The 22,894-nt window shown below is 54.7% G+C and overlaps 1 protein-coding gene across 1 annotated transcript; it reads left to right on the plus strand.

The window, feature by feature from the left end:
• The first annotated feature begins 21,147 nt into the window (after positions 1-21,147).
• Positions 21,148-22,886, plus strand: LOC122688525 (collagen alpha-1(I) chain). The gene is made up of 3 exons (XM_043894537.1): positions 21,148-21,539; positions 21,900-22,266; positions 22,383-22,886. Exons 1-3 carry the CDS (start codon positions 21,148-21,150, stop codon positions 22,884-22,886), a joined length of 1,263 nt encoding a protein of 420 aa, XP_043750472.1.
• Positions 22,887-22,894: the final 8 nt, after the last annotated feature.

Consider the following 22,894-nt stretch of genomic DNA (forward strand, 5'->3'; position numbering starts at 1 on the left):
AAAAAGGAAGAAAATAATGCCCTTTGCAGCAACATGGATGGACCTAGAGATTATCACACTCAGTGAAGTAAGTCAGAGAAGGACAAATATGCAATATCACTTATATGTGGGATCTAAAAAAATGATACACATGAACTTATTTACAAAACAGAAATAGATCCATAGAAAGCAAATTTAGGGTTACCAAAGGGGAAAGGGGGTAGGGGTAGAGAGGGATAAATTAGGAGACTGGGATTAACGTATACATACTACTATATACGAAATGGATAAGCAAGAAGAACCTACTGTATAAATCAACTATACTTCAATAATAATGATTAAAAAAAAGATGACATCTTGGCCCTGAGCCTACTCCAGGGCACCCTCTGCCGCACCTCTGGGCCTCTCCCGGGACCACTGAACATACATATGGTGGGGCTCGGCCTGCGGCTGCCGCCTGACTTCCCCAGCTCCTCTGTCCCCTGCCACAGCAGCACCCACCTTGTCTTCTGCCCCTGGCTGTGCTCCTGTCCCCCTGCCCCCACAAGTCTGCTACTTTTTGGGGTGTGCCAGAGGTGACAGGTCAAAGTCAGCAGCTGCCCGCCCACCTTCCATCATGTTGATGGAGCCTCATCCGGGGCTCCAGCCCTGGGTGTCTTTGTTTAATGGAGATTTTCATAGCAGCCAACCTACTGCGGCCCTTTCCCTCACCTCCCACCCCAGCCCCATCTCTTCCCTGCCATCCAGCCCCTGGATCTGGGCATGTGTGAGGCTCCTGGACGTGGTGCCCAGAGCTGGGAGAGTGTGGGCCATGGGCTGGGGTAGCCTGGATCACTGCGCTGGCCCTGCCACCCAGGAACTGTTGACTTTGGCAACGACATGATCTTTCCGAGATTTTGCGTATGAAGTGCTGATGATACCTGCGTTGACAGGGTTGTTGTGAAGACTGACTGAGGCAGGTCCAGGAAGCCCCAGGGCACACGGCAGGTGGCCCTCATCCCCTCGCTTCTCCCAGGGAAGAACTGGGCTCTGTCCATCCTCAGGTCAGCTGCGGTTTCTGCTCCGGAGCCTGCAGATCTGATGAACGACTTCAAAGCACGAAACCATATTTTCATCTCTCATGTTTCAGCTCTTTTATTTCTAGAACATTTACAAACAGCGAACCCTTCCTCTAGACCTGGTCTTACTCCCTGGGAGGAAATGAGGCCCCTGAACAATCACTTCAGGGCTGCGGAGGTGGAGGCTAGGGGAGCCTTGCTGAGGGACACTGGGGTCTCCAGGAACCTGCTGGTGTTGGAAACGCTGCCCGGGGCCACATCGGGGCCATGATACCTCAGGAAGAAGGGTGGCTGCCAGGGCGGTGTCCAGGCTCAGGACTCGGGAAGGCAAATCCTCCCAACTTTTAGGTCTTTTGTAAGGAAACTGAATCACACAGCCGCCTGAGGTCTGAAAGGTGTCCTCAAGAGGCACCAGCAGGCCAGTGCCGACCGGAGCTTAGAAGTCAGTCATTATCGTTTGTGCCTGACTCTTTGCGAGCCCATGAACTGTAGCCTGCGAGGCTCCTCTGTCCGTGGGGTTCCCCAGGCAAGAATACTGGAGTGGGTTGCCATGCTTTCCCGCCCTGCAGACTCACCCCCAACTCAGAGCCTGTCACAGACAGCGGGGCACCTTGGCAGCCAAGGGAGAGTGCTGCCGCAGGGGGATCGTTGAAATGAGAGACTTTATAAACCACTTGTTTTTAAGGGGAAAAGGCTGCAAACAGGCAGCAGCAAAGATGAATTCACTTGATAAGACCCAGGGCCCAAGGCTGTCTACCCCTGGCTTCATATTAATAACTGCTTAAAAAAACCTTCTATATTTGGCGTCACATGCAGCTACGTTCCGGCCATCCCCTTGTCAATCATCATGCCTGTGGGGAGGCTGTGCTTGTGGGGAGAAGCCCGTCCCCCTCTTGTCATCCTCACCTGTAGCCTCTGGAACGTTCCACAGCAGCACGGAGGGAAATGATACCTGAATACTTTTTTCACATGAGCTCTTTAGAAAAACGCTTTACAGTCTATTAGAGTAGTGGGTGTGGTTAATGTTACATCAGCGGCAAGTCCGAGCACAGACCTCTGTCATGGTTTTGGGTCTTGCTTTTGATTTTTCTCTGAGGACAAGGTGAAGTAAAGGATTCATGTTAAATTCCCTGGACATGAGTTCGTTCAGGTAGGTGTAGTCACGGAACCCCTGACAGTGACTTTCTTCCTTCGGATGCCCTGGGGAGCCACCGCAGGGCAGAGCTGGGATGTGAGGGGGTGGGGGACCCTTGGGTAACAGGGGAGACCCACGAGGGTCCCCCAAAGCTGAGATGCACCCTGACGCTCTATCATGGGAGCCTCTGGACTTCGGGTCTGTAGCTGGATGCTCAGCTGCCCACAGAAGCTTGCTTGGGGTGAGGGGTGAGATGGGGACAGTGACGGGGGCTAATGCAAGGTCTGTGTTTGCTCAGCAGGGTCCGTGCAGGGCGCTGACTAGGGGCTGCCAAGCCAGGGCCGTGTGCAGGACGGGGCGGGGGGGTGCTCTGCAAGCAGCTCCCTGGCCCCCTCTCAGCTCCCACAGTAAGGGCACTGAGCCTGCTCACCTGCTCAGAAGTGGAGACACAGATGCTATCCCCCCACGGCAGGCACGAGGACCCAGTGTCCCCGAAGGCGCGGCCTCAAGCACAGAGCAAGATTTGTTCTACTGTCACCATGACAGCCCAAGCCTCGCCTACCAGGAGCCTCTAGCCTGGGGAGGGGGTGGGGGAAGGTGGCTGTACAGACCAGTACGGAGAAGCACTTGAGCACTTGACCTTGAGGCTGAGCTTGGCCCACGAATTGGACTTTATCAAACGCAGAAGGATATGCCAGGTAGAGGGACCCAGTGAAAGGATGTGGCCCTTGGGGTCTGCACGGGTGGGTTTTCAGATCCGCAGGACTCTCATCGTGGCTGGATGCCAGGTGATGTTGGTCATCAACATCATGAGGGGCAAGGCTGGCCTGCAGGCAACTGGCCATACCAGACAGATGTTGTCTTCAAGCAGCGGGGTCTGGGGGAGACTCTGAAGCACGCAGACTGATGCACTGTAAATCTACTTCCTTGATTGAATTTTTCATACTTAGCCAATACGTGCAAAGCCCAGAAAATCAACACCCTTCTTTGAGGTTAAGACCTCCTGAGTAGGAGGAGGGTGTTTGTTGTTTCTTTTTATTTTTATGGTGGTTGTTACAGAAAATTTCAAACATATAGAAGGACATGTGGGTCTGTCATCCGCTCCAGCGGCTGCCCACTTGGACGTGAGTTTCCAAGCACAAGACTTGCGGTTAAAGATGCATTTTAGGAAGCTGACCCACAGCACCTAGGGGCCCCCTGCAAGGAGCTGAGCTGGAGAGAGGAGAGGTGGCTGGCCTTGCAGGCTTGTCAGGTAAGGGATGGGAGAACCCAAACCAAGGCAGAGGGTCAGGCAGAGAGCAGGGAGCTGGGAGAACCAAGCGTGAGAATAAGGAGGAAGGTTCAAGGCATGACTCTGTGACCTATGGGTGAGTATTGGGGCAGGAAAGGGCCAAAGTCTAATCACAGTCCTTGAAACCCCGTGAGACCCCATTTTTCATCCCGGGTTGCTTCTTCCTCCTTATCCTCCACACGCTGTCTCAGCTTGTGTATGTTTGTCTCTCTTCTATTTTTATGTCTTATGTTTCCAACATGAAACTCTTTGAAGGAAGGTAACATTTCTTCCAGGTCAAGTATAGACCCTCAAAAATGTGTGTGGCTGATGTGGTGACTCAGGTAAGTAGGGTTCACGGATGACTGTGCTGTTATATACCAGGCTTAAAAAAACAAAAAGCCAAGCTGATTTCAGAGGTGGCTAGAACAAAACAATTTCTTAGAAAAGCATGGGGACCATCAAGGTGGTGCCAACCCACTGGGTCTGGGGCAATTTGGGGCAACACTGGTGTGATCTTAGCCATCAATTAGTGCTTCTTGTCTTTCAATGTGAAACTGACAGGGCCTCCTCTGCCCTTTGCTTCTTGAGAGATGTGGTGAAGAAAATCCATATGGCAAAGCTAAATGCACGCACCACACTTGGTTAGAAGCTGTGGTTCTTGGGGAATTCCCTGGCAGCCCAGTGGTTACGACTGCACAGCAGGGGGGCATGGGTTCTATCCCTGGTTGGGGAACTAAGATCCTGCATGCCTTCTGGCATGCCCAATAAATAAATAAATGTTTACAAAAAGAATAAGCTGTGATTTTCACCTGGCTCCTCTTGATCTGAGGGGTGGGACCCCCAGAGCAGCCCTTCCTAACCACCTTCGCACAAATACATTCTCTGTGCACGTGTCCGGGACATATGCGTGGACACACATTTACCACTTCTTCTCGGGTCAGGCTCTTCCAGGCTGCTTCTTGCTCTGTCACATGGGCAATCCTGGCAGTTGCCAGACTTGTTGCTGTTTGCAAGCCTACCCCTTGGTGATTACCCAGACCAGGCCACCCTGTTACTGCTGGCTTCAGGCCAGCCGGATCGCTCAGCTACAGTCACTCCCCAGATGTTCATGTCTGCCTGAAATCCCAGGGCAGGAAGGGCTCCCAGGAGGTCCTCCGGCTCCTTCCTGCCTCAAGGAAAGACCAGACCACAGTCAAACTGACCCAGACAGCTGGGGAACAGGCCTGCTGGTAAAACCTATGAAGTCCTCCCCTGGGTAACTGGTTCTGACAGTTAGAAAGCTCTTCCATCAAGAAACAGCTGACATCCAGGGCGATTTTGGATGCTCACCTCTGGAACATCTGCTGGCGGGTTTGAAATTCTAGGTTTGCCATTCTGCCCCCGAGGGAAGAAAGAGTGGGCAACTCAGGGTGTGGATTCAGTGTTGGGGGTTTTGCCACCTGTCAGCAAGCTGTCTGACGCGCTGGGTGCAGCCCCAGCTCTAAAGTGGCCCAACTTTATTGGTGGATGGTGAGTTTGGTCCATAATTCTAATGAAGTTTCAGCAGGAAACAGATGAGGGCAGACCCGGCGGGTGACCAGGTGTTCCCGTCAGAACACACATTGGTTCATTCACTCATTCAGCAAATTCACGTTGGCCCCGCACATTCCTTCTGCGCTCTGCAGGAGGAATTAGAACCAGGGGCCCCCCAGGTTCCCAGGGCTGGCTGAGGGCGGTGCCTGCCCTAGGCTGCAGGCCCCTGGGGCTCCTGTGGAGATGGGGAGGTATGTTTTGAATATATTTGCAAAGGCTCACGTGTGTGCTCCAGGCTCTCTGGAGGGAGTCAATGAACCATTGGAAAGAGCTGCTCCCTGGGCCGCTGGCCTTTCTTCCCACATGTCGCTCACACGGTGGCATCCAGGCCCGTGCCATACCAACCATGGCCTGTTGTGCAGCCGGCTCTCACAGTGAAACCACATCAGTGGTTCTTGGAGCTACACACCGCCCCCACCACTGGCCCTTGGGAGCCCATCATGAGCTGGGTTGTGTTCCCACGCTTCCCAAATTCATGTGTGTGAGTCCTAATCCCTAGTATCTTAAAACTTGGCTCTATTTGGAGATGGAGTCTCAAAAAGAGATAATGAAGGTAAAACAAGATCAGATAGGGCCTAATCCAATGCAACTGGTGTCCTTATTTATTTTTTTTTAATTAGAACCTTTTTTTTTTTTTTTCTGAGCTGTAAATGTTGCAGGATCTTAGTTCACTGACCACATATTGAACCTGGGCCCCTGCAGCGGAAGCATGGAATCATAACCACTGGACCACCAGGGAAGTCCCTGACTGAGGTCCTTATAAGAAAAGGAGATCAAGACACAGACACCCAGAAGGAGGACATATGAGAACACTGGGAGGAGGACGATTGTCTCTAAGGTGAGGAGAGAACCAGCCTCAGAAGGAACCTTAATCTTGGACGTCCAGCCTTCAGAAGCACGATACGATGTGTTTCTGCCGTCGAAGCCCCCAGCTGGGGGTACTTTGTCTTGGCAGCCCCAGCAAATGTACACCTTTGTGGGGAAGAGGGGCTGTGATTTCCATCTTGAGGTCTGTGGTTCCTCCAGACTCCAGATAGGGAACACTGGGCCAGTTCCTCAACTTGCCCAGCCTAGGTTTCTGCATCTGCAAAATGCGACTAGTGATGGGTTTGTGGTCAGGAACTGATGAGACAGGCGCCCAGGCAAGGCTCAGCCTGATCTGGTGCAGGAGTCCACCAACCTGGGCGGAGGCTGGCTCTGGGTCCTATGTCTGGTGGGCAGGTGCTATTGAGGCCACACATGTAAAAAGTCCTCAAAGTATTGGATTGGCCAAAAAGTTTGTTTGTGGTCTTCTGTAACATCTTACGGAAGCACCTGAATGAACTTTTTGGCCAACCCAATATAAACCGTCTGTGTTCGCGGTAGAACCTGGGATAGGAAGGTCTCCGAGCAGACTCCACTGGGTGGCAGGTTTCTCTGACTTGAGAATGTGGATGGCGTGGAAGGTGCCTGCCCGGGGAACTATGAGTTACAGAGTGCCGCCGGCTACAGGGAAGTTGAAATGCTGGGCTGTGAGTGACCTGAAATACAGAGGCTGCATGTTGGTCCTGGGACTTGTGGTTCTTTATGTCAATGAACTTCTGCATCAGCCTCCATCTGACCCAGTGGGGGTGGCAGGAGGGTCTGCCTGGCCTGAGCCTGGTGAGGGATGCATGGGAGCCAGAGCCTAGGACCACGGGGACAGGGCCAGGGCGAGCTCTCCAGGCCTGAGCTCCTGATGCAGAGAGCTACCCCCAAGTGGGACATCCTTGTTTAGCTCTGCGTGGCTGCAGAAGCCAGCTCATCCTATGTCGATACCCCAAGAACATCATGGGGCCCAGGCATGTCCCTTCCTGGGGTGGGTACCACTTCGTCTTTTGTTTGGAACTTGTCTCTCAGAGTGAAGTTGCCTTTGAGTCTTTCTGATCTTTCTCTGCCCCTAAACTGTGACCTCCTTGAGGGCAATTGGAATCCTAAAAGTCACTCTGTGAGACGCTGAATCTGGGAGGTCTCTGGGGTGGGGTGGCTGGTGATGGTTATTCTGGAACCCTTCTTTGGGTGGCTCTGGGGACCTTCTCTGAACCCCTTAATTGTATTTTAATATCTATCTATCCCCTTTCACACAGCAGTTACTGAAACATCATTAATTAGGTTACACACACACCCTGTGTAACCATGATAGAAAACGCCAAATTCCAGTTGACAAGAAGCCAGCAGCCCAACCTTTCTTTTAGCTGAACAGAGAGACCCATTATGTTGGAATTTTATTTTCTTATGGTTTGGAACCATTACATCAGCGTTGATGTAATAACATGGTTAACTTCAGAGGTGTATTTATTTTGGTTTGGAGTTCAGATAGCTTAGCCGTTAGCCTGGGATTGAGCAAAACCCGAACAAAGCCACTCAAGCTTGAAATGAGCCATTTTGCCGACCTCCTTCTCCCCTCCCCAGATAAACACACTTCAGATGTATTTTCATCTCATGGCAAAGGTGGCGACCTCGGGCTGGTGGATTTTGGAGACAATGTTCCTTTTTACCTAATGTGATTAGCCAATGTGGTGTTGACTAGCTGAGCGCTGAGAGGCTAAGCAAGCCCCAAACCAGAAAAGATTCAGGAATTCCACAGCAGCTTCTCTGAAGACAGACTGAGATCTGTTTAGCCTTCCTCTGCAAGCCCAGTTCTCCTGAAATAAGTAGGTAGAGGGGAGGCATTACCATTCTGGCGGGGGAACGGGGTTAGTTGGGTTCCTGTTGGTGTCTGAGCCCGGGGGCTGGGTCTCCAGATAAAAGCTCTCCGTGTCCCAGAGGGTTTACTGGAGGCTTCTAGTTGTTTTCTTCTGGGCCCAGTCCTCAGAGGATGCGAACAGGTGGAAGGGGCTCAGACACTGGGTGGTGAGACCCTTTCTGATGGGGTGAAAGCGCATGAGGGCTGTGGGCTGACCACAGCAGCTGGCGGTGTGTACACGGGGTGGACTGTGCTAATCTGTGCAACCTCTAATGTGCTCGGTAATTTCTATAGCCCAAATATTATACAGTCTAATCAAATTCCTGGTCCTGGGGATGTTCAGCCAACTCCATTCTTCCTCTGAAGCAGAGGATGGGCATGGGTAGTGGGGGAGGGGCAGGCGCGGGAGGGGAGGAGCAGACATCTGAAGAACACAGGAGGATGCACCCATCTGTGAAGGCGTGCCGTGTTCACGGAAGGTCAGGGAAGTGTGACTGAAGGTGGCCTGGTGACCTGGCTCACTGCTGGTCCCTATGCACAGCCGGATATGCCAGCAGGGTGTGTCTACTCAGGGGACGCTCTGGGGTCTCTGGGGCAGGAGGCAGAGAGGGTGAACAAGGGTCCGCCATCCTGAGAGTTTGCTGGGAGCCGGTACCACCTTCTGCCACACCCAGGAGACTCAGCCACTTCGGACACTGAGCCACAAAGCATATCTGTCAGGCTGCAAACAGGAGGCGGCGGGATGGCTTCCGAGGAGTTCCGGGACCTTCGCTTAGGGAGCGGGAGACTCACCTCTCCTTCCAGGTGCAAACATTCAGGTATTCATGCATCCAGGTTTAGCCCGGTCCTTTTTACATTCCTCTTCATAGACTCCCAACACCTCCCAGCAGCCTCCCAACCTTATTGCCTTAGGATCTCTGGGAGCAGAATGTGCAGGCAGGCTGAGAACCACAGGTCTGTCCCCCTGACAGTGGGTCACTTCCAAGGCACTCAATGTTGACTCCCAGTGAAGTGGGTCGGGTTCCACAACCTGGATGTATTATTTCTCCAACATTCCCATCCAGGACATGCAGCCCCACTGCTGCAAAAGCAACTGTTGCAGGCCCTTAGTGGTGACCACCCACCCAGGTCACTGTGTGGAGGACATCACTGCTGGAGGCCCGGAGACAAGGGGAGATTCTAGAGGCCGGTGACTTTCCCCTCCTTGAACCTTAAACTTGATGTAACATCCACTTCACATGGCAATGTAGAACACACATGTACAAACACAGATGTACAAATATTTGTAGAACAGAAATATACAAACGCAGATGCCGTTGAGACGAGTGTCATGAAACACACTCACCTTTTTATGTGTGATTGCTGTTATTTTCGATCTTTTTATTGCATTAGATCCTAACCCATTACATTTAGACTCACAACCTGCTTGTATCTAACAACCTGCAGTTTGAGAAACACTTCTCTGAGCAGTTGGCAAAACGAATTCTGAGATGGTGAACTGACTGGCATTTGGTCATCCCCCCAGAGCAGGGGAAACTGACTCAGCCAGAAAGAGGCCAGAGGGTTCAAAGGTCCTCCCCCCAGACTGTGAGCAGCCCTAAAAGAACTGAGACAGTTCAGGGACCCTGTCCAACAGGGGACCTGTGCTGGGTGCAGCCTCAGCCCCCCTTTGCTGGCTCTGAACTGCCCCCAGGACCACAGGGAGAGAATCAGCCTCCGAGATTCCCTGACAAGGGTCTAGCTCTCTAGACCCAAGCCTGTTTGGTGCTCACTCTCTCTGGGGATCTTGCAGAGCAGGGTTGGAATTGCTCAGTATCTGGAATGAACCTGGGTACCTAGGCTTGAAGATGGGGACCCCTCCCTGACCTCCCATTCCCCTAACTTGGCCCCATCTCTCTGCTGGCCTCCACAGTGACGCCGCTGGGAAGAGCACCCTAGCAGGTCCGTTTGCTCATCAGCTATTCTTTCCAGGACCACCTTCGCCACCACTCTGCTGAAACGGCTCTTGGATCTAATCAGTTGCTAAGCCCCAGGATGAATTCTCTGTTCTCTCGGGACTTGGCCGCTCCCACCACTTGGCAGTCGGCCCTTAGCCCTGCCCCGTCCACCGCTCTAGCCTCAGTTCCCTCCTCCTTCACTGATTCTCCCACCTCTCAAGGCCAAAGTGCCTGAGGGCCTCACCCTTGGCCGCCTCCCTTCCTCTTGTCCTTTGGCACCCTCTGGCTGATTTCACCCTGACTTTCAGTACCATCCATATGCTGGCAGCTCCCAGATTTGGTTGACCTCTGCCCCAAACCCAAAGTTACTCCAGTTTCTTATTCAGCAGCCACTACCAGTGCCCAATGGGCCTCTCAAAATCCATCCATTCAAGGGGAATTTTTTATTGCTCCACCCAAGCCATACCACATCTTCTTGATTGCTCACCCCCCAAACCTGAGATCTACCCTCTGAATTCTCTCTTGCCTTCATACCCCCACACTCAATCTATCAGCATGTCCTGTTGACACAAGCACCCAAACAGAGGCCAGATCCAGCCACTTCTCACCACCTCCACTGTTGAAATGCTGGCCTGACTACCATTATCTCTCACCCGGATTATTGCAACAGCACCTAACTCATCTCCTTGAAGTCTAGTCTGTACACTCAGCTAGAATGATCTCGTTGGGTAAATCAAATCACAACTGCACTTGATAAAACCCTCTAAAACCTTCCCATTGCACTTAGAAGAAACTCCAGGCTCCTTGCCACACCCTTTGTGTCCTCTCAGTATTTATTCTGTATTTCTTACTTTTTGAATGAACCCTTGTTTAATTTGGAGTAGGGTAGCACACTGCTTAGTGTCTTTATTTCCCAGCCTCTTGTACATCTACTGCTGGCCAAGGAGAGAAAAACAAATTTGTTGAGTGGGGCTTTTGGGGTTATTCCTCCAACAGAGCTGACTCAGCTAAGAGGATGCAAGGGTTTGTTCTACTTTCCTCCTTCCCACTGCTTGAAATAAAGATGTGATGGATGGTGCTCTAGCAGCCATCCTATAATTATGAAGTAATTTTGATGATAGACACCTCATAATACGAAAAGCAGAATAAGTATGCGAGCCTGATGACCAGGGGTCCATCTTACCAGGCTTGGAATTCCTAATTCTGATCTTTTCCTACATGAGAACTATCTTCTGTTAGCCACTGAGGTCAAATCAAATCCTAAGGAGTAGAACTTACGAAGCTTAATATGATCTAGCCTCTGCTTCTTCCAGTCCTCTTCTTGCTTCACTGTGTTCCAATCACACTGGCTTGCTTTCTATTCCTTGAATGTTCCAAGATTAGTCTTACTTTGGAGCCCCTCCCCCAGATCTCTGTGACTGCCTCCTTACCTTTGGATCCCCTCCTGGGAGAAGTCTTTCCTGACTTATGTAGCCCTCTGACTAGTCTGCGTCCCATGAACCGCTTTTTAAAAATTCATGACACTTTTCACTCTTGGAAATTCTTTGCTTTTTTAAAAAAATCTCTATCTATTTTTGGCTGAGTTGGGTCTTTGTCGCTGTGCTCAGGCCTTCTCTAGTTGCCACACGGGGGCTCAGCAGTCGCGGCATGCGAGCTCTCGAGCGAGGGCTGAGAGCTGCGGTGCATGGCCTTAGTTGCCCAGAGGCATGTGAGAGCTTCTGGGAGCAGGGACCAAACCCTTGTATGTTGCATTGGCAGGCGGATTCTAAATCATTGGACTACCAGGGAAGTCCATAAATCATTTGCTTTTAAAAACGTATTTATTATGTGTTTCTTTCTGAGATAGTAAGTTTTGTGAAGACAGAGATTTTGACTGTCTTGTTCTCTTCTATAGCTCCTGGGCCTGGCAGCTGGGTATTCAACGAGTACATGTTAAATCAATCAGTGGAATAAGATGACTTTAAAGAATATTTGAAAGAAACTTTCTCTTGGGTGTCTTCATCCATCACAGAATTCCTTCCCATGTATTTGAAAATAGTTTTGCCAACACCTGTGGCTCATTCATGGTTGCTGGGCTTAGCGATGGCCATAGAAACATGAAGACACCGTAGTCTTGTGCTCCATAAGACAAGAGTCTAGCAGGCAACATGGATTATTGAGCTTGAGGGTGCTAGTGGTAAAGAATCCCTCTGCCAATGCAGGAGACTCAAGGGATGCAGGTTTGATCCCTGGGTGGGGAAGATCCCCTGGAGAAGTGAATGGCGACCCACTCCATTATTCTTGCCTGGAGAATCCCACAGATAGAGGAGCCTGGCAGGCTGTAGTCCACAGGGTTGCAGAGAGTCAGACATGAGTGAGCAAGTGGGCAGTGCAGGAGAGGCAGGTGTTGAAGAGCTGGCTACCGGGAGGGAGACCCCGAGGGAGGGGCAGCTGGTCCATTTCAGTGGAGGCGGGAGCTGACTCAGAGGAGCTTTGTGGAGGTGACTTTGGATACAGCGTGTTCCTAAAGCAGACAAGGTTTGGGGGGAGGATGCTGCAGTCAGGGGTAATGGCATCCGTAAAGATTGAAGCGGTGAAGCACCCAGTGTGACCAACTCTCCCAGTTTGTCAGGGACCATCCACGGAATGTCCCACCTCCGGGGAAACTCCTCAGTCCCCAGAGGGCCAGGAGCAGTGGTCATCCTAGAGACATATGGCTATTCAGGTCACTAGAAGTGGCCCCTGGTGGCTGCAGGAGAGAGAGCGTGAGTACCTGGGGCTGAGGAGGGCAGTGCTTCATCAGAAGCAGGAGAGGCTGAAGGAGTAGGTGAGAAGCCTGAGACCTCGCCGGGATCTGACCCACCGCCCTGCCAGTGCAGACGCCTGTAAGACTGCACGGAGGAGCGGGGAGCGAGCTTGTGGGGAGGGGTTAACTGTTGATGAGCTGGAGAATGATTCTTCCTCCTGGAGCTGCAGGTCCCCAGCCTGCCCGGAGGCGGGGGCGGGAGTGCCCGTCGCCGCTTCGTCTCCATGCAGACTCTGGCTCTAGACCAGTCAGGTTGGAGGTGCTGCCCACCCAGCCCCCTTCCCCGGCACTGAGGCTCACGGACGGCTTTGGGAGAGCCACCCAGCTGCTTCCTTTGGGGCCTCTGATGACCACATCCTGCAGACCACACCTTCTTGATGTTTCTGGGGAAAGTCATTCCAGGGGCATCTGGGGAGCGTTTTTTTTCCATGGCTGCGGGGACTCGGGAAGAACAGGAGGGCCTGGGCAAGTCTGTGCTTTCCCGTCCAGTGGGGTGGTGGCCATACAACCCATGTGCAAGGCCTTGTGGAGCACCTCTGACATCTGGGCTGTCCATGGGCGGGAAGTGGCCCCCGCGCCAACACCTGCTGCTCCTAACTCCTCCTTCTCCATCTCCTCCCCTGTCACACACTCCTATGAATTCTGCCTTCTAAGCTTCTCCTGAAGCCAGGAGTGAGTTCTTAGAGGACAGAAAAGGGACTTAATATTGTTTCCCTCGGTCTTAATCTTATTGGTGAAAGTACCCTGAAACTGGTCATTGTCTCTGTATTTGGTGACTTAGTTACACATCTACACACACATCACACCCACAACCCTGCTACACTAACACACGTGCACCCCAACACACACATCCCAACACACAAAACACGTATGCCACCACACACTGGTACAAACACCAATACACACATTTGCTACACACACACAGACCCATACCCAAGGCATATATACCTCAACACACACACACACACACACACACACTTTCACCGTCTGGCCGTTTGAATTCAGCTCCCTCAATGCCCTTTCCAGGCCTCCCGCCGTCCTCCTCCAGCTCCTGGGCTGGGTTCAGTTTGGGCCTCCACGTCTCCCTCTCGGTGTAAGATGTCCCAGGCAGTCCTTCCCCCAGGGACTTGGCCCGAGCGCTGCCCGGCAGGCCTCCCAAGCAGTCGGCTTACCTCTACCGCTGGGACTCAGCCACCCTGGGCCGAAGTCCCCTTGGAAGTGGGAAAGCTCCCAGTTTGGAGGCTGCCCCTCTGAAAAGATCACCTCCCCCCTCAACCCCAGCCTTGAACTCCAGACCCCGAGGTCTGGATCAGGAGGGACACAGTGCCCTTTTGCAGCCACAAGTCTCCCTTCCCCTAGGCAGGCTGCTCATTCGGAGACCACCCATCCCCCGGCCCAGGGTGACCCAGAGTGCCCTATCCAGCCTCCCCCGGGACCCCTCTGTTGCACTGGGCCTTCTCCGTCACCCCTGCTCCTGTAGCCCCTCCAGCTTTGGGACACCACCCTGTCCTGGCTTTTCTTCCCCCTCTCTGACTGCTCCCTGTCTGGGTAGTCACCCCGTTGCAGCCGTACGTCTCCTTGCTCTCAGGGCTGCTGTGGGAGGGTGTGGTCCTAAAGTCAACATGACCCCGCTGGGGTCTTTCTGCTCCTTATTCAGAAGTCTGCTGTCTGGAAGGCCCCAGCCAGATACTGTCCCTGACCTCTTCCCGGGTCGCTCCAACCCTGGGCTCCCCTCTTCCCTCCATCCTCTGCAGATCCCACAGTGCTGGGGAGGGGAGGGGGATGGTGGCAGTCGGGGGGCAGGGGAGGGTGTTGCCCACTCACCTGCTCCCAACATGCTGCTCTCTGGGGGGCCCAGCGCTTGCTGCCACGAGGGGCCTGGCATCAGAGTGCCACAGCCCTGTGCTTGCCTGGCTGACTGCCCTGCTCCCACCTGGTTCCCTGTATAACGGCATTCTGTAGACAGATAAAAAAGCACTTTGGGAAGAAAGGATGGAGGCATCAGGAAGGGTCAGAGATGATGCTGAGAAGCCCTGAACCCAGAACACGCCCTGTGGCTGGAAAGGATGTCACCCTACTACGTGCAAGATTTGGGGCAAGTGTGTCAGAATGTTTCTATATTGAATTGATAAGGGATTCTTGGGGAAGTACTTCCCTGGTGTCCAGTGGTTGAGACTTCACCTTCCAATGCAGGGGGTGTGGGTTTGATCCCTGGTCAGGGAGCTAAAATCCCACACGCCTAGCGGCCAAAAAGAAACCCAAAAACATAAAACAGAAGCAATATTGCAACAAATAAAGACTTTAAAAATGGTCCACATCAAAAAAATCTTTAAAAACTAGGATTCTTGGGGAGCTGAGCTTAGGTAAATAACAGTTTGACCGCATTTCTTATAGACAGCAACAATGTCATAAGGGATTCTGTATGAATGCTTATTCTTAGCTTCTTCTGATTAGGGAAAGTGAATGTCAGTGGATGAGTGTTTTGGCTCCAGTATCCTTGATTAAAGGCAAAGCACTGGCAGCTTCTTTTTATTTTGAATTAAGTTCCTTGCTCTGTGCTGTAATTTCTGAGTCAGTAGGAGATTGCGGGGGTTCCAGAAGTGTCAAACCCTCTAAGGGAGGTGAAGCTCAAATGAAAGTTGAATGTTGTATGTGTCTTCATCCTAAAGATGCTGGTTCCTCCCTCCCTCCCTCTTTCCATCTCTTCTCTCCCTGCCTTCCTCTTTCTCTTTCTTCCTTTCTTTTTCTTTTCCTGTCTTTTTTTTGGGAAGGGTAGAATAGGGCAAATCCTCAAACCCCCAGGGCTTGAGAACAGCTTGCGTGAAACAGCTCTGGGCAGATAGGCCCCGCGAGCAGGGAAAGCCTTGAGGACTCTGGCGTTCACCAGGGTCCTGCTCCCGGTTCTATTGACGGCGCTAATGCAGACCGACTCTGGGTCCCTTTTACCAGCTCAGAGAACAAGCGCATAATAGTTATTTGTCCTTCAATAGGCCAGAACGAAAACACTTCACCCCCTGCACAGTGGGGGCTCCTAATTAGATATAAATACATTTATCCACCAAGCAAAAATCAGAGCCTTTCCTTTTCATTCTCCCTTTTTCCTCCAGGATTTCAACTCATAAGCTAATATATGGGGGAAGGGAAGGGGCTAAAAGAGCTGAATGCTCTTGGGCCCAAGGAGGGGTGTAAGAAATGCCTCTTTTCTGGGATCAGCAATTGACTAACAGAGGCCCGGGGCCTGGCCTCTGCCAGAGGGAGAGGGCTGAACGTGGAGAGGACTTGACATTAACACAGCTTCAGGAGCCAGTTGACAGTCCTGGGCTCTGGGGGGATGAAGTTGGTAATCGTGCTGGGTCGCTTTTCCTTCTTCTGTAACCACAGTGGGTACCCTGAAGTGTTACCTTCATCGGTTGGACAGAGACCATTGTACTGACTACGAGGATTCGGTTACTGCGTTTTGTAAGGAAGAGCAGACTGTGTGTGGAGCTCAGCATCACAACAGCCTCTTTCTGAGCTGCTTCACTGTGGGAACCCCCTAGGTATGGATCCGCAAGAACTTGGGGCACACAGGTGCACTGTGGGCCTGTGGCAATAGAGGTCCTTAGCGTCACAAACATAAATGGATCAAAGTGCTCCTGGGTCTTGTTTAAAAAAGTGAGAAAGATGCCTTGCCTGCACCTGTGTATGAGGTTAATGTCCCTATTTTTTTTTTTTTTTTCTGTTTTGTCCCTGACTTTCCTTAGAACCTGAGAAACACTGTCTTGGTTCAGCCATGCATTTTTCATGACTGATGACCCACTGGATGGATCAGGCACACTTCATCCCTCAAGGAGCAGATACAAAGGTCAGTTCTGAAGTTTAAGAACGTCTGAGGACCGAGGAATGACATTTAAGTGGAGCTTGATGCTGGGACCCAAGTGTTCCTGAAGTGGACACGGTTGGGTTTGGAGACCCAAAGTAAAGAAACTTCAGAAATGCTCCTCTTGGCACTTCCCTGGTGGTCCAGTGGTTAAGACTTTACCTTCCAATGCATGGGGTGCAGGTTTCTTGTGGCCAAAAAGTCAAAACATAAAACAGAAGCAATAAAGACTTTCAAAATGGTCCACATCAAAACAGTCTTAAAAGGAAAAAAGGAAAAGAAATGCTCCCTTTCCCTGTGTTAGCTGCAAAATAACCAGCTCCTTGGGTTCTGGCCACACATAGGCATCTGGAAGCTGTGTATAGGATCTCTCACGGCAGAAGTGGGGTGGGGGGTGAGCCTCAATTCTTCCTGCTTATCCCCCCACCTGGCACCAGCTGCCCAGGACTTGTGTCCTGAGGAAAAAGGTCACACCCCCCCTTTCATCTTGGTGGTCCTCACTGCCTCCCCGATGCCAGTGGGGGGCACTCCCAGCCCCCAATGTTGCCAAGTCTTCCTCAAACACTCCTGCCAAGGGCCACATGCCCTTCTGGCCTTGACACCCCTTTCTGGACTGACAAGGCCCCTCCCCAGCCTCGTCCCCATGGACTCGCCCTTGCTCTTCACCTGGACTGTACGGTCTCGTCACTTGAGTCCCCCTCAGCCGATCTTCGCTCGCTCACCGCCCCCTGGACAACGCCTCCTTCTGCTTCAAATCCCAGACCGTGCCTCCTCTGAGCCTCCCGGCAGATGGAGGTGCTCCTTGTCCTGGCTCCTGCTGCACTGCAGGTGCCAGCAAGCTGCCCGAGCCTTCCTGTCTCCCGGGTCCACCCAGGGGGAGGGGGTGACCAGGGTCGGGACTTTGATTCTGTGCTGCTAGATCCTCAGCAGCTAGTTAAGTTTAAGCATGGTTATCGAGTGGATAGGAAGGAATTCTGTGCCAGAACTAGTTTGTGATGAGCAGTTTGAAGTGGGACACTCACCAAATGCTGTATTTAGCACCTCTATTTTTCCAGAAAAAAACACCAACTTGGACAGCCATCCCTACGGGCCCTGCTGTTGAAATAATTCCTGAACATTCAAAACATGTTGAATCCTACTCCTGCATAGCCTCTGGCACCCCTGCCCCCCGTCTTGCTCGGGAAAGAGGATGGGGGCTCCCTATGTTCCCTCAGGCTAGCCCATTCCCGGGAACGGAACCACGAATGCAGTGATTTGTGTGGTTCTTGCTCACAGACGGTAGATTTCAGGAGACCGGGTGCGGAGGGAATCAGGTCAAGAGGAATGGCTAGACAGAAGCCCTGCAAGGTGATCCTGTGTGGGAGCTGGTTTAGAAGCAGCACAGGGCCACGCAAAGTTGTGACATGGCTGTGTCAGATGCTCATGCCAGGTGGGAAGCTGGGGAAGTGGCACGCATGAGGTGGGATGCCCTGCGGACCCACTGGAGTTCTCGGGTCTGTGTTTGAACCCCAGGACCGCTGGCCAGGTCACACACAGGTGCAGGTGAGCAGGTGGTGAGTTGGGGGCCAGGCACGGGTGCTCCAGAGCACAGGTGGAGTTTCAGAGATGACCAGCATCATTTCCAGGCCACAGCAGCAGGACTTGGGAATGTGGAGGGCCGCCGGGGCTCCTGGAAGGTGGGCACTGTACAGGTGCCCTGGTGAGAAATAAGGGGATGCCTTATTAAAGTAACCCTCCCATACCCACTCTCTCATCAAGGACTTTCCTCAGGATGGAAAATGCATGAGGTGGTCTTGCAGGCTTCCTGAAAGGGCTCTCTGTTGGTGTCTGGGCTTTTACCCAGGTCAGCTGGTGGTCCTCTGTCCCTTGGGGTTCCCTGGCTCCATCCTGCTTTGCACCTGGCTCCGGGTTGCCCTGCTCTTGTGCCCGGGGCTGCTGGTGGGCAGACTGTCTCATGTGGCCTGGCACGAAGCTCCTGTTCAGACAGCGAGCTGCCCTGCGGAGTTACAATGCGTGATGGTGATGTCTGGCAGCTGTGGCTTTTTGACCAGTGGTGAAAAAGTGAACATAGATCCCTGGAACCCAACTCAGACAGAGGCCCCTCTCCATCCTGAGCCTGCAGCACCCATGTTGAGAAGGACTTTGCCCCAACACTCCGTAGGGTCCGTGTGGCCAAGAATTGCATGCTGAGATTCACTTTTATCATTTGCTTTGTCACTTCTGGACATCTTCGTCAGCTCCAAATTGACACCGAGCTGCGGATTATGCAAAACAAAACAATCCACGGTTGTGAGAGCGCGTGCTCTGAGCTCCCTGGAGGAAGCCTCTTCACACGCTGAGTGCCTGGATCCATGTTGTCGCCACGCTTCCTCCTGCCTTTCCCATTGGGCCCGAGCTCCTTGATGGCGTCAGGGAGCCAGCATTCCATGTGGGGGCGGCCCGGTCCTGCAGCCCGTCTAGAGGGCGTTGGCTGAAGTATTGATGTACATTATTGTATTCAAAACTGACAGGCGCAGTCACATCCCTGGCTCAGACTGAGGGCTGAGGTCACCCTCAATCTAAAGGAGAACAGAGTCCAGTGCTAAATGAGGCTTTGAAGCAACAGGAAAAGGTCCTTGCCCCTCAGTAGGGAATGGGGGGCTCCCCCCCCAAAGCACAAGGTGATCTGGAAGAACTCAATTTACACCCTTGGCTCCTGCGGGCTGGGGGATCAGCAGAGGGCGGGATAATCCCAGCTTCTCGAGCAGATGGTTTCTGACTACCGCTTGACCCAGTTCCCTCCCAGCAGATGACTGGCAGCGGGGCTCCAGCTCCTTCATCAGGGGAGCAAAATGTGGACCCTCCTCCGAACCTCCTCTTCCCTCCTCCGACCAGCATGGAGATGGTGGCTTTTGCTTCTTCCCAGCACCAGGGCGATGAGCAGGATGCCGCACCTTCACAAAGGTGTGGAGCCCTCCCCTCTTCCCACAGCTCCGTCCACAATAAGAAGAGTTGCGGGGCTTCCCTGATGGTCCAGTGGTTAAGACTTCACTGCAGGGGGCCTGGGTTCAATCCCTGGTCAGGGAACTAGGACCCTGTATGCTGTGGGGTGTGGCCAAAAAATAAATAAATAAAAATACATACATACATACATAAATAAATGGGCTCTCCTGGTGGCTCAGAAGGTAAAGAATCTGTCTGCAATGTGTTAGGCCGGGGTGGGGAAGATTTCCTGGAGAAGGGAATCACCCACTCCAGTATTCTTGCCTGAAGAATTCCATGGACAGAGGAGCCTGGTGGGCCCCAGTCCATGGGGCCACAAAGAGTCAAACACAACTGAGTGACTAACACTTTCACAAAAAAAATAAATAAAGGGTGGTAACGGAGAAGGCAAGGAACACTACTGTGAGTCTGTGCTGAGAAGTAGAGGTGTTAAATCCTTTGCTGGCTTACTGACTTCTCTCAATCCATCAGTCAGTCAACCAACCAAACACTGGTTCAGCAAGTGCACCTGAGTATCTTCCAGGTCTGCCATCACACAGAGGCCTGGTCCCTGTCCTCCAGGAGCCGGAGGCCCCGCACAGGAGACAGGTCCAGGTAACATCTGGACACTGGGCTGAGGGGCCACACCAGCAAACAACTATTCAGGGCACAAGAAGGCCATGGGGCTTCACCAAGAAGAGACTGGGCTGGGTCTGAGGACTGGGCGTGAGTTTCCCATGTAGGTTGGTCGTTGTGATGGAAAGGACCAGTAGACCAGAGCATGTGTGCCTGGCAGAAGAGGCAAGCAAAATCACAAAGGTGGGCCGGGCTGGCTCAGGGCCACCGTGTAGAAGGTGGCGGTATAAGCTGCCCAGGAGGCAGAGGTACCTCCTCTCTGCTCGGGGATTCCCAGGCTCTGGGACAGGGCCAGGTGTGGTAAGCCGGGGGAACAAAGGGCCGTCAGTTTGGGAGTGGCAACGATTTAGGATTTGGAGAAAGCCCTAAGGAACCAGAAGGATTGCCATTTCGGGGACCCTCCCGGGCCCCTATTTCGAACTTTCGGTTGATAAACCCAGAGCAGCCCATTTTTGCACCGTGGGACCGGCCCTGCGCACTTTTGAGTCGGTTCCTCGGATCGGGAGGGAGGGGGCGCTCCGCCTCCAGACTTGCGGACCTCGGTGAGGCTCCGGGCCGGCCGAGGCTGAACGCCACAGTGCCCGGCTGGCCTGAGCAGCTTGCGATGAGGGGCCGCGCGTGCTGGGGGGAGCCCTGAGCCGGAGGCCGCGGTCCACCTCGGTTGTCCCGGGCTCCCAGATGCGCTAAGAAAGCTAAACTCCGGGCAGTTCCGTTGTTACGCTGCGCGTTCCCTGGGGGTGGGGGTCTAGGCAGTTGAGACGAGAGCGCAAGGCCGCGTTCCTGCTGCCCCCTAGGAGCGCCGTCCTGTTGCTCCACACTGAGGTCGGGACGCCCGGAGGGACAGAAGGGACGGACTGCACTTGGGGTTCTGGATGAGGCTGGGAGTCTGGTGTCCATGACAGCGTCTTTCGTCTAGTGGCCTAAGAACGGCAGCCTTGGAAGGGTACTTTCTTGAGTTGTGTGAGGAGCGTGGCCCGGTTGCCTACTTTGGGGCTCCCCACCAGCCAGTGTGATAATAGTCGTTACTGTGCTCCGTGTACGCACGAGGGGGCAGAGACTAGGATGGGAAGGCTCTAGCCACGGCCACTCCGGCAAGGCTGGCCGTAGCGGAGCCTCGACTGGGACCTGGCTTTGTCTGAGGCCAAGATTTGCCAACTGGGGGGGTGGCGGCCGCAGTGGTGCTGGAAGCCTCGCCAGCCTGGCAAGCCCAGAGCTCGGGAGGCTCATGGGCCGCGAGGCCAGTTCCCCATGCAGTCGAGGCGCTTCTCGGGGCGCGGCGCCGGCGGAGGCAGCGGCCCCCCAGACCCCTCCAGTCTGCAGGGTCCACGCCTCACCCAGTGTGCCGGCGGCTCGGGGCGCTCGACTCCGGCGCTGCAGCCCCGGAGCGACATCCACCGGCGGAGCCAGTCCGCGGCGCCCGCGGCCGCCCCCGCCTTGCCGCGGCCAGCGAGGGAGCACCCCAGGAAGGCCGGGGGCGGCTGCAGCGAGGAGGGGTGCCTCTCCTGGGCGGGGAAGGCGGCGGCAGGGACTAAGGCAGGGCCTGCGCGGCCGCCGGGAGGAGGCGAGCGCTGGGATCCTGGATCGGGACCCGTCGGTGCCGCCCGCCGCCCAGCCGGGCCGGGGTCCGGGGCGCCCACGTGGTGAGAAAGTTTCGAGACCGCAGAAGTGGCCCGGTCTTGTGGGGTGGGGAGGGGAGGGAAGCGAGCCGGTTCGCTCCTCCTTCTCGCTAAGGCAGAAGGAAAAGAGCGGAGGGAAGCTGGGGTGGGCGGGGAGCGGGCAGCATCAACCTGAACAGATTCTGCCTCCCCCTCCCCCTGCATCCCCCTCGCAACCCCGGGAAGCGGAGCGGGGAGGCGCGGACATCTCCTCCCGCACGGCCAGGCGAGACTCCCCCCCCCCCCCCCCGCCCCTCTTTTTTTTCCCTGCCAACCTCTATCACAACGCGCGCGCACATACGGAGATTGTGCGGCTTTTTTTTCACCCTTGGGAGAAAAAACGAGGAGAGTAAAAGAAGAGGGCAAAGCGAAGAACTCCTCCTCGGCGGGCTCCGCACTCTGCCGCGGCCGGGCGCGGGGACGCGGCCGCCACCCGCCGCTCTCTCCCGGCCCTGCGGCGTGTGCCGGCGGGAGAGCCAGCGAGGGCACCCGCGCCGGGGACGCGGCGAGACTTTTAGGAGCTAGAGCCGATATCGCCGCCGCCGCGCAGGCAGAAGAGACCGGGACGAGGAGGGCCCCGCCGCCGCCTAGCCTGGCGCTCGGAGCCCCGCCGGCCCGCGCAGGCGGGCGGAGGGAGGCAGGCGGCGAGGAGGCGGGCGGAGCAGAGGACCCGCCGGAGCGCGCAGCGGCCGGCCCGCCCGCCCGCCTGCCGGTGGATGCGGCGCCCCGGGAGCCTGGAGACAACTTTGCCTTGTGACGCGCCGCGAGGACTGCAGGGCCCACGGCCCCGGGCTCCGCGCCGCCTCTGAGCGGGCCCGCGCTCCGCAGCGCTCCCGGCACCGCACTCACTCCGCTGTCCGCCCGCCAACCCACGGAGAGGACTACCCGCCCGTCGCCACCGCCCGCGGCCCTTCCTCGGTGCTAGGCGGCGAGGGCGAGGACGAGGCGCTCAGGTGCGAGCGCGGGGCCCCGCCGCAGCGCCCGCCGCAGCGCCGCGCCAAGCCGCGCCCGGCTCCGCTCTGGGGGCTCGGGTGCCTTCGCTTCCGTCTCGCCCAAGTTGCGTCGACCGGCCCTTTTGCCACCTTCCCCGCCCGGCCGCCAAGCCGCCGCTGCTGCTGCTTTCGCTTCACCCGAGCGGGGGCAGCGGGGCCCCGACGCGGAGAGGATGGGGGAAAAGCTGCGGATGCCGAGGCGCCCCGAGACGCCCGTGCGGCAGTAACCCTCCGGCCCCTGCCTCGCCCAGGGCGCCTCTCCGGCTCCCCGCGGCCCACGGCGCCCCTTCCCCGCCGCGCGGGAACCCCCGCGGCCCGACCGGGCCCCCTCCCCCTGTGAGCCGGCTG

The sequence above is a fragment of the Cervus elaphus genome, chromosome 33 (assembly GCF_910594005.1).
Source record: "Cervus elaphus chromosome 33, mCerEla1.1, whole genome shotgun sequence".
Classification (NCBI taxonomy): Eukaryota; Metazoa; Chordata; class Mammalia; order Artiodactyla; family Cervidae; genus Cervus; species Cervus elaphus.